At 51.1% G+C, this 17,617-nt stretch overlaps 1 protein-coding gene across 3 annotated transcripts; it reads left to right on the top strand.

The window, feature by feature from the left end:
* The first annotated feature begins 1,706 nt into the window (after positions 1–1,706).
* Positions 1,707–17,104, top strand: Hdac11 (histone deacetylase 11). 3 transcript variants are annotated; one of them, XM_035448464.1, is made up of 9 exons: positions 1,707–1,848; positions 3,451–3,551; positions 9,501–9,617; positions 10,279–10,321; positions 11,843–11,919; positions 12,754–12,816; positions 13,457–13,553; positions 15,989–16,167; positions 16,889–17,104. In XM_035448464.1, exons 1-9 carry the CDS (start codon positions 1,782–1,784, stop codon positions 17,102–17,104), a joined length of 960 nt encoding a protein of 319 aa, XP_035304355.1. In that variant the 5' UTR covers positions 1,707–1,781. The 3 variants fall into 3 exon arrangements, with proteins under 3 accessions (XP_035304355.1, XP_035304356.1, XP_035304354.1); XM_035448463.1 differs by having other exon boundaries at positions 1,782–1,848; positions 9,570–9,617; XM_035448465.1 differs by lacking the exons at positions 9,501–9,617; positions 10,279–10,321; positions 11,843–11,919 and having other exon boundaries at positions 1,716–1,848.
* The last annotated feature ends 513 nt before the right edge of the window (positions 17,105–17,617 follow it).

The raw sequence follows: 17,617 nt of genomic DNA, 5'->3' as shown, positions 1-17,617 counted from the left end.
AAAACTCCCTCAAACTTCTAAGAACAAGGAATTGCCTTTGTCCTCTGAACTGAAGGGTTTGTCTCCTCTGGCTCCACCCTAGTACCTATGGCTGATGCAGTGACTCCCGACTGACCTCACACTCCCAAGGACAATGTGTCCCAGAATCTTTCATAATCTACACCATATTTTCTGAAACTTATCTAACAGTACACACAACGAAGGCACTCTTCAAAACTGTCAGCCTGTCACGCTAGGACTCAGCTGGCAAATGCATGCTGTCAGTGCCCAGGCCAGAGCACCTGAGTTCAATCCCTGGAACCCACACAAAGGTGGAGGGAGAAAATTGCACAGAGCTGTTTTGTGATCTACACATGCACACTGGCACACTGCCCCCACCCCCTGAAAAACAATGTTGCTGGTTCCCTTCATATGACCCTGGAGCCTTTAGGCTCCCAGCTGCCATGCTAGCTCCTGGCAGCCCTCTGGTCAGCTGCTCCTGTTTGGTTGATGGAGACAGCTGGGCCAACAGAGGCCCATTGTCTTTTCTTCTGGGCTCTATTGTTGGGGCTTCCTCCCAGGTTCCAGACACAGACACCCCCAGCTGCCGGTCAGCTTCTAGGGTCAGGATGTAGGGGGAATGGAGACAAGAGAAATGTTCAAATATACAAGACTGGACCACCAGGCCTGTCCTACAGATAGTGAACTTGAGGTTCAAAGAATGTTATGACAAGTAGAGAGTGCTTATACCATGGTGAAGAAGCCACAAATGGTACAGGAATGGAGTGCTGCAGCCCAGGAGGGAATATACATCGGGAATGGTAGGCCTAGAACAGATCCACCACTTCCACACTGAGGCCAAAGGCGCAAAGGCGCAAAGGCGCAAAGGCGCAGAGAAGCCCATAATCACCCCACCTAAACAAGTGTCTTGTTTATTTCTACCCTGGGAATGCGGGCGGAGCTGCGCATGACCACACCCCCCAGACGGGACTCTATTGGATGCCTCCTCTTGGCCGGCGCGGTCCGGTTGTCTGTGACGCAGCTGCAGGCCAGAGCTCCACCCCCAGTTCCCAGCACCACGGAGGCGTGTTCTGCGCCGGCCCCGCCCCTTGCATCCCTCCCACCCCTCCCGGTGCGGAGTGGCGGCCAGAGCAGGCAGGGCCGGCTGCGGGATGTGAGTGTGCGGGGTTTTATGCATGGGGCCAAGCCTAGGTGTTGGGGGTCTCCGTGGGCGCGGCGGGACATGTGGGGCGGGCTGGGAGACCGGGAGGGCGAACGGTGGGTCTCCCTTCCCCTGGGCACCAAGGTGGGCTGCAGGGCTGCGACGAGGGCACAGCCTCCTGCAGTCACGATCTACGCCCCTCTCCCCCGTAGCGCATTTTGTTCCCAGCTTCGCAGATGTCAGCTTCGCTGACTCGTGTGAGACAGCCACATTCCGCCCCCCTCCTCCCGCCTTCCCCAGTGCAGGCCTTGGGCCTTGGCGCCAGCACTACTGAATACACCTGGCACTGGCATGTGACCTTGGGCACACCTGGTCCCCAGAGCTGCTGTGAGGATTGTGTTGGGAGCAGGTTTAGGCAAAGCCAGCCAGGGCTCAGGAAGGAGCTGTTGTCATTCTTGTTGGTGTTAAGCGATCTCCTGGTGTGAATGGGGAGGGGGAAACTGCTTTCCACAAGGAGGCTGTCCTCCATATCTGCGTCTGTCTCTCTGCACATCGAAGGCCGCACGCAACACAGCTGTACCAGCATGTACCAGAGAAACGCTGGCCCATCGTGTACTCGCCACGTTACAACATCACCTTCATGGGCCTGGAGAAGCTGCACCCCTTTGATGCTGGAAAATGGGGCAAGGTGATCAACTTCCTGAAAGGTAAGAAAGCACAGGCTTGCATCTGCCCCCTGCATCTCCCTATCCTCACCATCCCCTCAGACTTGCATCTGCCCCCTCCATTTCTTCTCCCCGTCCTAAGCACCCGCTCAGACCCGCATCTGCTTCCTCCATCTCTGCATCCATCCCACCATCCTAATCCAAATCCAGCCCTAGACTGCCTCTTCCCTGCTGTTAAAGGGTCTTTCGAGGCAGGCTGCTAAGCACAGTGCGGGCCCCCCCCCCAGTTAGAACTCCTCCTCCCCTCCCCTCCTAAAAATCTAGAGCGGGCCCCCAGCTCTGCTTCGTGCAGAAAATAGTACCAAATTAGACATTAATAACACAGCTGTTTCTGTTAGGTTTGTTTTTGTTCCTCTGGTGACCTTCTATCTATGACAAATGGTACAGCTTTCCCCTCTACTGTAGGTACCAGCCTGACATCCAAAGAAAAACATGGAGTAGAAAGCACACAAGTGATGTGTGGTGTTGGTATGAGCCTGCGGCGCTAGCTTTGCACATCTGTTGCCTGCACAAACGGCTTCCTATTGGTGCTTTCTCTACCCCCTGGGCTCCTGCCTCTCCCAGTGGCTCAACAGAAGGGTGCCACATCTCCCTCAGCTGGGAGCAAGCAGCCAGTCCTTTTTACTACTGTTCCTCTGAGGATGAGGAGGGTTGGGAGGCAGGACCACAGGGAGGTCTTTGGAGGACCTGGCAGGAAGGGAGCTGGCCCAGTCTGGAGGTGTCACAGGTCATGGGATGCTGTGGGAGGGAGCACCTGCCTGGACCTTTGTGTAGAAGTGGATGGGACTGGTTGGTTTCTGAGCATGACTCATTGAAAATAGACCCTATATTCTGATTTCTCTAGAATCCAGAGCTTCATGGCCCAGTCTCACAGTACTCTGGGGCAGTGCGCTCTCTTAGCCTCAGTTTCTTTTGCAAAGTGAAGCAAATCTTTGGCAATCATATACAGGAAACAGACACTAGGCATCTGCAAGCACTCAGACACCCTGATTTCCCCTATACCACTGACTCCTATATTTAATGAATATTTTTATCCATTGCACCACTGGCCCATTGATTTTACTGCATATTTTTAAATGACTGAGCCTTGGGATTTTTTAACTTAAATTTGTGTGTTATCAATATGGGAAAAGGCAGTTTTACTTGCCATAAGTAGAAGGTTCCAGCAGGAATGCAGTGCTCTGAAAACAGTGACTCTGGTTTGTGCTGCCTGTGAGCCACTGCTGTCCTTTGGTTAGCAAGGGGGATGAGCAAGACTCAGGAAGAGGCTGAGGAGAGGCCACCATGTCCTAAGCAACCTGTTGAGGGAGAGTTGAAGAAGAACCTTTTCTACCTTGAGAGCAGTCCTGTTCCTTGTGTAACCTGCTTCTGGAAGTCATCCAGTTGTACCTGAGGTCACCTGGTGACTGTCAGCAGCGCAGAAAACATGGCTCAACACTCAGAGGCATAGGGCCTAGCCACTGGCCACACTGGCCTAAGGAGACAGCCATTCTCAGAATACCCAGCCTGAAATCTTGGGAGGGCCTGGGGGCTGTGCCTGGCCTGGGAGTCAGCCGATAGGAAGGGCTTGCTCTGTGGTTCCAGAGGAGAAGCTGCTGTCGGATGGCATGCTGGTGGAGGCGCGGGAGGCCTCGGAAGAGGACCTGCTGGTGGTGCATACAAGACGCTATCTCAATGAGCTGAAGGTACAGTACAAGGGATTTGTGGGCTTCGACCAGGCACAGTAGCTGGGGGAGCTGCCCTTGGAGGCTTTGGGCAGATTAGTGACTTTCAGCCTGTGCTCTCCTCAGAGGCCCCTGCTGGGATCACTTTAGTGGGCGGGGGACACCAGCCCTGGTCCTGGCCACTAAGGCCCCTTCACTCTGACCTGTTTTTGGAGTGGGCTGAGATGCTATTCTAAGGACTTCTTGTAAATGAAAAGCTTTGGGCTAAAAATGGGTTTGAAACTCCCCCAGGGTCCAGCAGGGAACATAAAGACCTGGGTGGGGGCAGGTGGAGGTGTCTGGGTGAATTGCAGAAGACCTTTTCCTCCCACGTGGACCATGTGGTTGGTTGCTATACAGTTGGGCCCAGCATGACCACAGTGCCCACTTTTCCAAGAGAAGCCAGATGCTGATTATTAAATGATATTCTCAGATTTCTTTCTTTTTTCTAGTTTTTTGTTTTTGTTTTTGTTTTTTGCTTTGGGCTTTTCAAGGAGGGGTGGTTTTTATTTTTTTATGATTGTTGGGATTGAACTGAGGGCCTCGTGCATGTTAGGCAAGCACTCTATCACTGAGCCATACTTCAGCCCCCTACCCTGATTCCAAAAGTGTTAACTATGAGATTTTAAAGTCCTGACTGCAGGCCACACTGGACTACCACTGCCTGCCCATGACTTCTTTGTCCAGGAGGCCACTGCAAGCTCCTTTTGGGAACTGGGGTCTTTAGTATCTTTTATGTGGCAGGTTGGCGTGGGAGCCAGTGTCAAAATCCATGGCTACCACCCTACCCTGGCTGGAGCTGAATCCGGGTGCTATTGATTCTCTGCCTCAGAGTGTGGGAGCCCTGGCCTCCAAGCTTCATGTCAGAGTCATCTTGGACTTCGAGCTCCACAGATGGCAGAAGTCAACAGGCCCCTTCACTCTGTCTGAAAAGACCTTGGCTCAGAAGTAGGCTGTGCCTGCTCAAGGTCATTACTCGGGGAGGGAGGACCCTTGCAGGCCTCTCTTCAGGACCAGGTCCCCAGCTGCTGGCCTCTTTCCCCTCCAACCATGGTCTGAACTGTGAGAATTCTAGATGGGCCATGGCAGTGTGACCTCATGAAAGATTGCCAGGAAGAGGCTGCACCCTGGCTCCCTGGAGAGAGGTGTGAGGCATTGGCCGGAAGCCCAGTGCCTGGCTGCCCTGGTTTCCTGGGGCCCAGACATGCGTGGTTAGTCCACAGCCAGGAGCCTGGCCAGGAGTGCAGAGGGGGAGGGAAAGACGAGGGGAAGGGAAAGACGGGCAGATGCTCTGAGTTTGGACAGGAAGAGATCAAGAGTGGGGCTGGGATCAGGCTGGGAACTGGAGGGATAGTTACCAGGATCCCACCCATTATAAAACCTTCAGGGAAACTTACAAGGCAGGCTGCCTGTTCATCATGGTCCCCAAAATCTGGAAGCAGTGTAGTCTGTGAGTCCCAAATAGACAGTAAGACTGGAGCCGGGGGACTCAGCTATATCAACATAACATAGAGAGTTTCATCAACATCATGATGAAGTAATATTTGGCCCAGAGCTCCCTGGTATCCAGAGCAAAGGGAGAAACAGCTTTTTAATACACCAGGTCTTTAGTGGCCTGGCTAGCCAGCACCAAGCTACATTGTGTCTGGCTACCTGAGGAGGAAACATGGATTTTAAGCTGCGTACTGTGAACAGGTTTGCAGTGGGGGAGTGATGGGTGAGGTGCTGTTGACACTCAGGTGAGACCCATTATCTAATGCTACAACTCTGTCACCCCATGTCTGCACTGTCTGTCCTTTTCCTCTGCTGTGAACATCCCAAGCAGTGTGTGGCAAGTGCCTTCAGGGTTCCCAGGGTTATTATTGGGTCTGTCTGTGGGTGCTGTGTACCATGTACCCCCTCGCCTGCCTCATCTACTCTATCCACACACCTGCTGTGGGCTTCATCCCTGATCCTGCACTGCTGTGGCCTCCCATCCCAATGAACAGGGCACCAAAAGAGAAAGATAACATTGGTGCAGGAGCACCAACTGTGTGTACAGCCTAGGACTGGGCCCATTAAGGGTGGCATCTTGTCAGCATCAGCACTGTTCCTTTATCTGCTGGGAAGATCCTGATGTTGGTCCCTGAGCCCAATCAGCTCAGTTCATAACCAGCATGCACACTGTTCTGGGTCCTGCAGGGAAGGGATGGAACCTGAGACCAAGTTCCTCTCCAATGGAGAGTGGAGAAGAAACATAACCCGCTGATAGGTGCCAAGTGTTCATGGAAAGGGGCACAGCCGGGTGGGGTAAGGAGTACAGTGAGGCTAGTGGGGCCCAGAGTGGGGGAAGGGCAGTCTAAGCAGGAGCTGCAAGAGAAAAGGCACTGTGGGAGGGAGGGAGACTGACCTCAGGGCGCCTGGAGGGTAGAAGATGGAAGAGGCTATGGGAGATGGGAGCCTGGGTCTTTGACTTTGTCGATTCTTCCCCAAGAGACCCATCTCTCCTTTTCTTAAAGAAATAAAAATGTGGTTAGTTCCATATGACACAACCCACCGTCTCAAAGCAGCATTTCCATCATCCACCATGTGATGTCATGATCTCAGCTGTTCCTGGACACCCTGACCCTACAGAGCGCTTGCTCCCTGGTACTCCCTGCCCTCTGCCCTGTCACCGCTCATAGCGTGCTTCCAACGACTTGCATACTTTGTACACGACTTTGTACAGATGGACTCACACTGTGTGAGCTTTGGTGTCTGGCTTGCCTCACTGCACATCACATTGACCGGGTGTCATCCATTCTTCTCCCCAGTGACTGGGATTCAGAGCTCAAGTATGCAAGGCAAGCGGGCAAGCACTTTGTCACCAAGCTGTGCGCCGCCCCCTACACATCCCTCTTCCTGGATACATAATACTCTACCATATGGTGTATCGAATCTTGTTTGCCCATCCATTTGCTTATGCACGTGTGAGTTATTTCTCCGTTTTGGTGATCGCCAGTAGTGTTGCTATGGATATGCCCATACGTATTTGTTTGAATACCCAGTCTCAGTTATTTGGGGTGTACTACACTTTTGTACCACGAAATAGCATAGCAATATGAGTTTTGATAACAGATAAAGCAACAGAGGGAGCTCAAGAAGACATCAAATCGGGAGTCTACAACCCCAGCACAAATCATTGGATTGGCCCGATTGTCAGTGGAAGAAAAAATGTAACAGAGCCCAGGGGTCCCTGTGAGTTTAGGTTTTTTTTTTCTCCATAGTTATTAATTTTCTCTTCTCCATACTGAAGAGCAAACCTAGGTAAGCACTTAATTACTAAGCTACATCATCAATCTCCTCCCTTAAAAAATAATTTAAAAGGCCTTTTAATTTTGAGACAAGGTTGGTCCAAGCTCATGATCTTTGAGCTCAACCCTGAGCAGCCGAACTTACAAGCTTGGGCAACCAGGCACCAATATGTAACACGAATAATGAAAACCCAGAGACGGATGCAGGGGTTCAAGCTGGAGGAAAGCAAAGCAGCCAGCCAGTAGCTCTTACCCCTATCAAGGTTGAAATGGAGATCCTGTCTTCCTTGTGACTGGGAACTGAATCTCCCATGAGACACTTTGCTTCTTCTTTATATACTTCTCTAGTGCTGGGATTAAAGGTGTGAACTCTGTTACTCTTTTAGACTCTAGCCCAGGGTGGTCTTGGACTCACAGAGATTCATCTGCCTCTGTCTCCTAAGTCCTGAGATTAAAGATGTATGCCACCACTGCCTGGCCTCTATGGCCAGCTAGTGTGACTAGCTTTGCATTCTGATCCCCAGGCAAGTTTTATTAAATCATAAACAATATATCATTACAGCACTAGTACCCCTCTGAAGGGGATAGACACAGATACATGTGTTGGCGGTGGTGTGCAGCTCTAGTATATCCTCTGGGCAGCTAGGATAGACAGTGTTGTGTGGAGGTGAGGACAGGCCTCTGCAGCAGGGTTCCACAGTTACACCCTCATTCCAGGGGGATCAGGAGGCAGGCACAGAGGGAAAGGGTGACATCTCAAACCATACAGCTGAGGTAGAGCCCAGAGTGGCTTCAGAGCCCTGTCCAGCATGGCCATCCCTAAGCCCTTGCCCTGACCAGGTTTGTCACAAGGCATTCTGGGTGGGTTCTACCTAAAAATCTGAGTTGTCCCCTGATTAACCTGCTGCACATCCCAGATAATTATGTTTGTCCCATGTTGTCCCTTCCACACCAATGCCCTTCTCAGTTGCTCTGTCTTGGGCTGCTCATCCTGCCCTGTGTCAATGTCACTGTTAGGCTCTAAATCCACTCACCCCATCACTGTAACTACCATCCCCCTGGTCCAGAGCCCACTCCACCAAGCCCCTTTCTCCCTCATCTTCCAGAGCCCCAGGCCACCTCACCCCTGCACCAATGTTTTATTCAGTCACCCACAGTTTGTTTTTTCCCCAGAGCAAGCAGTGCTGCCTGATAGAGCTGTTGTGATGGGCGCATCCTAGTTCTGCTCCATCCAATCACTGGCCACAGTGGCTGGCCAGCATTTGAAATATGCACGAAGTAACTGAGGCATGAGATTCTAGTTAAGCATATTTATTTTTGTTTTGTTCGCTTGAGACAGGGTCTTGTGTAGCCAGGGTTGGCCTTGGACTCCTTATTCTTCTGCCTCCACACCCCAACCTGGGATGGTGGCCATGCACGACCACACTGGCTTTGACTCAAAATTGACTCATAACCTCAGGCAAGAGTCCATATATTCAGATCCTTTGCTGTCAAGTTCAACCATCCCCAGAAGGAGAATAGTCTAAAAAGAATATCACATCCACCTTAACATACAAATTACTTGTGTTACTCCCGAAACCATGGCTTAAAATTTTCACGGAGGCTGCATCATAGGCAATCTAGGCATGATTTATGCACGAGAATGTGCCCAGGTTCCATGTAAATATGACTTCATTTACACATGGGTCCAAAGTCCCAGTAGATCTTGGGGAAAGCAAGGAACAACTGTCTATAAAATAATAATAGTAATGACAACAACAACAAGCGGGGTGTAGTGGCATGCGCCTTTAACTGAAGCATTCAGGAGGCAAAAGCAGGTGGATCTCTCTGAGTTGGAGGCCAGCCTGGTCTACACAGTACCTGGACATTCAGGGATCAAGTCTCCAACAAGAGTAAAAGAACACAGAGCCGCAGAGAGTGCTAGACACATCAAATCAGGGTTCTGCAATGCCAGGCAGGATTGGAGTCTCTTCCTTGGAAGCGCAGGAAAAGTAACAAAGTAGCTCCCATTAGCTGGATATGGAGCTCAGGGCCTCCCTGTGGGCTTAATTTTTGGTTCTGGTTTTTGTTTTTCTGTGTCTCTGCTATGCTGTAAGCCTGTGTTTGGAGACCAGGAACTGAACAAGTGGAGAAGCTTATCTAACCTGCCCTGCTGCGCCCAGCTTCTGCCATCCCTGGACTCACTCCTTTGCCCTAAATTTCCTCTTTGGCCTAATTCCTGCATCTGGGGACTCTTGTTGATGTTGCCTTCTCCACAAGACCCTCTCCTTCCCGTGAAGATGGATCATTGCACCTGCTGGTTTGTTAGCCATGGCTACAAGTGCCCCAGCACAAGACAGGACTCCAAGCCCACCTGGGTGTCTCACAGGCCCTAAGTACTTAGAAAGTACTTGGCACCAGAGCCAAAGCTCTGCTGGTACTTGCTGGGCAGTAGGGAGCCAAGGAGCCACATGGAGGCATAATCTTAGAGCAACCTGCAGTCCCTTTTCTGGACACAAGAGGTCAGAAGAGTGCCTCAGAACTTCACTGTGCCCAAGCTCAAACCCTGGAGTGCAAGGTAGCTCACAGCTGTCACTCCCCAACAAAGACAGTATGCAGAGCAGGAAGCTACCATGCCCAGGCCTGACCCCAAGTTTGACTTCCATGTCTCTTTCCACAGTGGTCCTTCGTGGTGGCTACCATCACTGAGATACCCCCAGTCATCTTTCTCCCCAACTTCCTTGTGCAGAGGAAGGTGCTGAGGCCCCTGCGGACACAGACTGGAGGCACCATCATGGTAGGCTGGGTGGGGTGTACAGCTCCCAGCCCCCACCTCACTTTGCCCTGTAGAGTCCTACCCTACCTAATAACGATTTGAGTTACTATGTTTGTAGCCCAACAAAAGTATATTCTACAGTAGCATTAGTCACAGGCTGGAGAGCTGGCTGAGGGACACTTTGTGTCTGAATCAATGAGGTCTATCCCAGCCATGGTCATTGCCCTCTGACACTGCCAAATTTTGTATTGCCACTCACCCTGAATGCCTGCAGGATTTTGGCCACCAGCCTATGACATTTCCACAAGCAAACCGTCTCTTTTGCATTTGAAGGCCACATGGGAATCCTCAGATCACTTAACTTGAATTTCTGGTGTTTTCCTTGTAAAATCAGGAAGGCCACCCTGAACACTTCCACATACTGGCAGTCTGGTTCTTGTCCCCTGTTGGCCTGACAAAATTTGCTGCTTGTCTGTTGAGGGATGGGAAGGGTGTCACCTGATTCCACCTGTGTGGCCTACTTCTGCCCCAGAGCTTATATTGATGGGGTGGGTGCATGCTTGCCCCAGAGCTTATATTGAGGGGGTGAGTGCATGCTTGCTCCAGAGCCTATATTGATGGGGTGAGTGCGTGCTTGCTCCAGGATGGGGCTTCAACTCATATGCTCTGCTTGTCTCCAAAGGCGGGGAAGCTGGCTGTGGAACGAGGCTGGGCCATCAATGTTGGTGAGTACTGGGTCTTGAGAGAGTGTGTCTGGTTAGCCTGGTGGAGCTGGAAAGAGTGTGGGGACAGAGGGACAGGAAAGCCCTCAGAGCCAGTTCAGTAGCCTAGAAGTGAGTATCCAGCATTTTTGTCCCTTTGAAGTCCCCACCAGATTCTATATGCTGTGGGACATTTGTCCTGAGAAGGCCCCTGCCCAACATTTACATATTTCCAATGACAGGGAGTCCTCTCCCACCCAGAGAGCCTGTGCCATCCCTTAGGAAGGTCCCTGGGCAGGTCTTCTGAGCATGTCTATGTGGAATTAGCTGCCTCCATTCAGCTGTCCTGAAAGACTCCATCCTTCTGGGGTCTAGGCCAGTGGGTAGGGCTTAGTCATATGATGAGTAGATGGGCCCAGGCTCAGTGCCATCTTAGGGGTTCTGAGGGCTAGTGCTCCCCAGCTCCCTGGGCTCTGTGTGACCCTTGCACATCTGTCTTCACAGCCCTTGACAATTGAAGAACCTTTTTCCCAGCAGCCTTTCCTTTGCTATTGCATCGTCTTGTGAGGAACTGAACATACTGAGAAGGTGCTGGCTTGTGCAAGGCCCTGAGCCCTTTTTTTTATGAATTCTGCTTGGCCGCGGGCCATGTTTTTTCTTGTTTGAATTGTACCTATCATCAGGCCTGGTATAGCCATGGTGTTAGGATACCCAGTTGCACAAAAACATGGATGATTCATGCCCTGCATGTCTGTAACATGGTTCCCAGTTCATGGAGGACCACTTCTACAATAGAAACTAGGGTCTGGTTAAAGTTGAGCATCTGGGTCCTGATCAAGCCTGGCTTTCACTGATGGTACTGCCATTTGCTAGTTGTATTCTCTGGGCAAGTTGTTGATCCTCTTTGTGCCTGAGGCAGCTCATCTGTAAAAGATACTGGTGAAGATGGAGTTCTCTTCTGGGCTAAAAACTTCACCAAGCTCTCTAGACAAACCTGTTAGGAGTCCCCAGGGGAAGGGGCAAGTCCTTCATCTGCATGGCCCCAACCTCACACTGCTGGGGGTGGATCTCCATTCCAGAAGGTTCTCCAGGGATACAGGGGCAGTAGCAGCTTACTAGCTATTTTAACAGAAGACTGGCAACAGCGTCTCTCTGGTCCAGATCTAAAAGGACTCCCAGACTGTCTTAGGGTTGGGGGTGGCATGGATAGCTATGGCCAGCAGAAAGTATCCTTCCCAATAATCTCTGTCTACTACCAGGAGAATCTAGGTCCAAGGCAAGCTTGCTGGTGCTTCCCCTTCCTAGTGTGAGAGCCCAAGGGCAGATCAGCTGGCTGACATGGCTGGGTTTCCCTGGGAGGGGCCCTTTCTATAGGGGGAGGTGGCTTTGGCATGGAGCTACCTCTTGGTCTGGAGTGACACCATGCCCAGGAGTGCTGTTCACTTAGCCAACCTGGAATCCTAGCAGGAAGGGGATATGGGCATGGTAGGGATTAGAGGGCATCTGGACCTGGCTCTGACCATTACTACATCTGCCTTTCTGCAGGTGGCGGCTTCCACCACTGCTCCAGTGACCGTGGTGGAGGCTTCTGTGCCTATGCAGACATTACACTAGCTATCAAGGTGTGTCTGAACCTTCCCTACCTTACTTCTAAAGCCCTCCCCCATAGCTTTCCATAGCTTCCCACACACTCCAGGGAAGGGATTGGGCTCACAGTGGGGAGGGGCTTCCTTAGCTGCTCAACCTGGCCAGGACTCAAACTGGATCTGGCACATTCCTGCCACTAGAAGGCCTGTCTGTGGCAGGAGGGAGTCAAGGAGGCAATAGCACAGCTGCTGTTGACTTCATATCCTAACTTGGACACCCCTCCACCCCCCAGCCCAATCCTTGAGCATTACAAATGAGGAAACTGAATGAAGGGAGTTTGCTCAACCCCCCAGCACATGCTCTCTTTCTAGTCTCATGCTGGATACCAGGCTAATGGGGTCTCTGCTCTCCCAGGCATATAGATGGGCTCCCAGTAGGCTTGGCAGTTAGAACAGGGCACAGGAGAACTTGGAGGGGTAAAGGGGAAGGTTTCCTCGAGGAGAAAGAGACATCATGACTTAGCATTGTAGAATGAGGTGAAATTTGGGGAGTTAAATTCCAAGACTATGGGGTTCATTTGCTAACCCCCACATTCCCCAGGGAATCCAGAACCTTATCCCTCAGCTTTTAGGTCATAATATACTGCCTGCCTCCAGAACCTTCCCTGACCAACCCCCACCTTGCTGCCACCATACACACACACACACACACACACACACACACACACACACACACACACCCTTCTCCCAGGACCCCAGAACTCCTGGGAAAGCAATGTGTTACCCACTGTCCTCCTGATCCCTCAAAAAGTTCCTAAAGGGCTGGGTCCCCTGGCTGTCTGGTGCTCACACCTCTTCTCTCCCTGGCAGTTCCTGTTTGAACGGGTAGAAGGCATCTGCAGAGCCACCATCATTGATCTTGATGCCCACCAGGTGAGCATCAAGGAGCCCAACCCCAGCACTGTCCTGTGGTGAGAGAGTCCTCTTCCCATGTCCCTGGCAGCCTCTGTCTGTCACACAGCCCCACATAGTGGGGTACCCTCCTTCTGGAAATGGTCCCAAGTGTGCTTCAGCCAGTTTAATCTGCTTTGCTTAAGGTGCAGACTTAGGATCTGTCTTAGTCTCCCTGTTGGCAGCTCAGTCCAGCTGGGGTGGCAGATCCTCCTCATTGCTCCTGACCTTGAACCCAAGGGGTCACACTACCCTCTGCTGTCTGCTCATACCCTCAAAATCCCTAGCTGCTTTCCCTGACCCTGCTCCAAGTAAACCCAAGTCACACATACATAGTCCTTTACAGTTTGCTCTCTGTGTCTGCCAGTACCCCTGCAGAGCCAAGAGGGTAGCAGGGCCAGATTCTGCCCTGTTTTACAGGGAGGGTGAGACACAGGGCTGGGTATCCTGCAGGTTCTAAAGGAAGCTGCTGTGTCGTGTCTGGAATGTGTCCAGCTCTGCTGTCTAACACTAGGTCCCTAAGGTCTAGCCTACCACACAGAGCAGGGGGCAGTTCCTGTAGTGGTTGGAGATCCCCTTCCTGAGACCAGCTGCCTTCAGTGACAGTTGCATCTGCCCACAGGGCAATGGCCATGAGCGAGACTTCATGGGTGACAGGCGTGTATACATCATGGATGTTTATAACCGGCACATCTACCCTGGGGACCGCTTCGCTAAAGGTTAGTTTCACCCCACCTCTGTCCTCAGTGTGTGCTTGGTGGGTATGGCTGTGCCACCTCATTTATCTCTACTCCCCTGAAGTGGGTGCTTCCGCTGTACCCACAAGCACAGGGAGACCTGAGAGAGTCACTTGACCCCTCCAAGACTGTAGAAGCTTGTCCAGGAATATATACAAGGGCTTCACATTAGAAGTGAGCACAGATGGAGGGGGAAAGAGAGACAGACAGACAGAGACAGAGAGAGAGAGAGAGAGAGAGAGAGAGAGAGAGAGAGAGAGAGAGAGAGAGAGAGAGAGAGAACATAAAGATGGCAGCAGTAAGCTCAGAACATTTGTGCCTTAGTTAGATTTGTATTACTGCAAAAAACATGATGACCAAAAGGAACTTGAGGGACAGGAACACTATATTTAGTCCATTATGAGGGTCAGGGCAGGACTCAAGGCAGGAATCGAATCCCAAGGCAAGAACTGAAGCAGGATCCATAGAGGATGCTATTTACTGGCTTGCTCTTCCTGGCTCACTCAGTTTTCCTCTTAAATGCCAGGACCACCTGCCCAGGAGTGGTATCACCCACAAAACACAAGCCAACACAATTGACCCCTTGTCAACTAGACATAGAAACACGTCACTATTCAATTGCAGCCTTTTCTTTCTCGTCTGTCCCCAAGATGGCATGTTAACGTTAATATCCAACTTTTAAATGTCCCAGTCTTTAAAAACTCAAGCACTTAAAAAAATATCCAGTATCTAAAACATCCAAAATCCCTTTCAAAGTTTCTTCAAAATATCCAAGGTCTTTCCAAAATTTGAGTCTCTCTAAAACTCCAAAGTTTCTCTAAAATATGTATAGTTTGATAACTGGGTTCTTATAAAATCAAAATAAGTTTTAAACACCTTTTTTTTCCTTTTTAACTCTGAAAGGGAAGCACCAGAGCACAATCATAGTCAGACCAAAGCAAAACCAAAAATTCAACAGTATAAAAAGTTCAGTGTGTCTGGGACTCACCACAATTCTCGGGGCTCAAGGGGCCTAGCCCACGTCTGCAATTCCAGCTTCCACAGTACACACAGCTGTGTCCTAGGATCATGGCATCTGTATTCCACAGCTGCTGCTCACCATAGTACTAGGATCTTCAAAATTCTGGAGTCTACACTGTGATTGGGGTGCGCCTTCACCAAGATCCTCTCCTGGCCCCTCTTCGGGGGTCTCTTATCCGGCCACATGGTACCAAGCCTTGGCTTTTCTCCATGACCCCTTCATGAAGAAAAAGCCACTACCACTCTTGTCTGCCAAGCTCCCACAGAACAGCACACTGAGCCACTGAGTACACAATAGCTATCCCAGCCCAAAGTTAAAATGTTATTACAGTCGTCCCCAAATCTGTCACAGCAGTACCCCCCATGACCTGGTACCAAAAATGAGGGCAAAAAAAAAAAAAAAAAAAAAAAAAAAAAAAAAGGCTGAGTTCAGTTTTTAGCTTCTAGATCAGGTGACTTACAAACACCTATTATTCCAGCTCTGAAATCTGATGCCCTCTGCAGGGACTGTACTAATGTATGCATCATCATAGACATGTAATTAAAATATAATAAGATATTTTGCAAAAGCAGCAAAAATGGACTCAGTGCATAGTCCAAAGGCTCTGAGACCTGATTTGAAATCAGCAACCTGTCCACTCCACGGGTGGTATACTCTCAGTCAGCTTCCTTCTCTATGACAGAACGCATGGCATAATTTTGAAGATGCCAGTACCATGGGACCACTACCAAGGTCAGCAGCAGCCTTGGAGTGGAGCTGGCTCACAGCTTGAGAGGAGCAAAGATTTGCCTTGGCCCATGGCTTTAAGGTCCTGGTCTATGTTCATTTGGCCCTGTTGCTTTGAGCCTCTCATGTTATAGGGTTCCGAGGCTATACATGTGGTAGGACAAAGCTCATGTCAAGATAACTGAAGGCAAAGAGACACATGAAGACACATGTTCCTGATATGTCACTCCCCAGTAACATCACTTCCTCCACTTGGCTCAACTCTTAAAGGTCCAGTCACCATCAGTACCATAGGCTGTGCACCAAGCCTTCAACAGATGGATCTTTGGAGGGGGTGTTTAAGATGAAAACATGGCAAGGCCATTTATGCAGTGTATCACTGGTTCTGCCTAAGCTGACTCTGGACAATTGGGAGCCTGGTCTTGAATATGTAGGGAGAGTTCATTGTTGGTAGGACCTGAGGATAGGTCTGTAGGCCCTCAAGGCTGAAGGGCCTCAGCTTTAATCACTCGCCCTCCCATGGGTACGTACCCCTTTGCCACTCAGCTTTGGTTAAATGAGAGGCCAGACCCAGAGGAGTTAGTCCTGCTGTGGGAATCAACAAGTCCCCTAATCTTTCAGCCACATTTTCCCTGCTTTGTACTCAGGGTTATTTGTGTCTCTTTCCCAGAGGCCATCAGGCGGAAGGTGGAGTTGGAGTGGGGCACAGAAGATGAGGAATACCTGGAAAAAGTGGAGAGGAACGTGAGGAGGTCCCTCCAGGAGCATCTGCCTGATGTGGTGGTGTACAACGCAGGCACAGACGTCCTCGAGGGGGACCGCCTTGGGGGGCTGTCCATCAGCCCAGCGGTATGTCCTAACATTGGGGGCCGCCTTGGGAATTTGCCCATAGCCAGGGTTACATTCTGACTGTTTTAGTTACTTTATGTTGCTGTGATAAATTACTCTGATAAACATGGCAACTTAGGGGAGAAAGGGTTCATTTCAACTCACAGTTCCTGAGAGACTATGGTTAATTATGGTGGGGAAGGCATAGTAGCAGCAGGAGCATGAGGCTGACCGGGCAGTCCAGAAGAGAGACCACATTTCATCTGCACACAGGAAGCAGAGAGAAAGAACAGGAAGTGGGGCTCAGTTATAAAATGTCAAAATCTACCCAGAGTGATGTACCTTCTCCAGCACGCTCTGCCAACTAAAGGTCTAGAACCTTCTGAGACAGCATCACCAGCTGGGGACCGAGCATTCTGACACATGGAGCTATGGGGAACATATATTCAAACCACAACACTGACCCAGGGCCACCTAGGACATGTGTCCGTCATCTGAGAAATCTTGACCCTGGGGACCATTTTGGGTCTTTATCTATCTGCCAAGCTGTGTGTCCTGGCCCTGGTGGGGCAGGGAAGCCATGCTCTGAGGTTTGGCAGCAGCAGAAAATATGGGCAGCTGTATGTCTCGGGGAGATGCACTAAGCTGCAGCAAGCCAGAGCTGGGTCAGACTTGTAATGGTACTTCTTGACGCCGTGGGAACTCGGGCCTGTCTGAGCTCACCCTCCGTGTCTTCCCACAGGGCATTGTGAAGCGCGATGAAGTGGTTTTCCGGTTGGTCCGAGCCCATGATATACCCATCCTAATGGTAACCTCGGGTGGGTACCAGAAGCGAACGGCCCGTATTATCGCCGACTCCATCCTCAATTTGCATGACCTGGGGCTCATCGGGCCCGAGTTTCCCAGCGTCTCGGCACAGAGCTCACACATCCCCCTGCTTCCTTGTGCTGTGCCCTGACCGCTACCCACACAACATTACCATACCTGTCCCCCACCCCTTCCACCCGCCCACCCGCCTGTGTTTGTTGCTGTGAAGACAGCTGCCAGTGAGCGTGGAGGGGCACGAAGAGCAGGAGCCAGCCTTGCTGGCCGCTCCTCCACTCCCACCAGGTGCCCAAGGGTCTCTGGGCCTTGGGGTGGAAGAGCTGAGTCGCAGGGAGGATCCCACATGGGATGAAGACAGGTCATGAAGAGTCGGGGAGGTCGGCTTAGCTCCAGCTGCAGGGAGGGACCTCTGGGATAGGGTAGCCTGCTGTCCATATCAGCCAGAAGATGGGCCCTCCTTGACCTGGTTGGTTCACTCCCTCACTTCAGTCCGGAGAGGGCCTTCCCCTGGGTGATGGAAAGTCTGAGGAAAGTTTCCATAACCAGCCTCCAGGGGGCGCTGGGTTCTCAACCAACAGGCAGGAATTCCTGGTAAGGATGTGGAGGCCTAGGGAAGAAGGCTGGGATTCGCTAGTTTGGGTTCCTC

The sequence above is a fragment of the Cricetulus griseus genome, chromosome 8 (genome assembly GCF_003668045.3).
Source record: "Cricetulus griseus strain 17A/GY chromosome 8, alternate assembly CriGri-PICRH-1.0, whole genome shotgun sequence".
NCBI lineage: Eukaryota > Metazoa > Chordata > Mammalia > Rodentia > Cricetidae > Cricetulus > Cricetulus griseus.
Note: the sequence above shows the minus strand (reverse complement) of the source record. Positions and strands in the feature narration are given on the sequence as shown.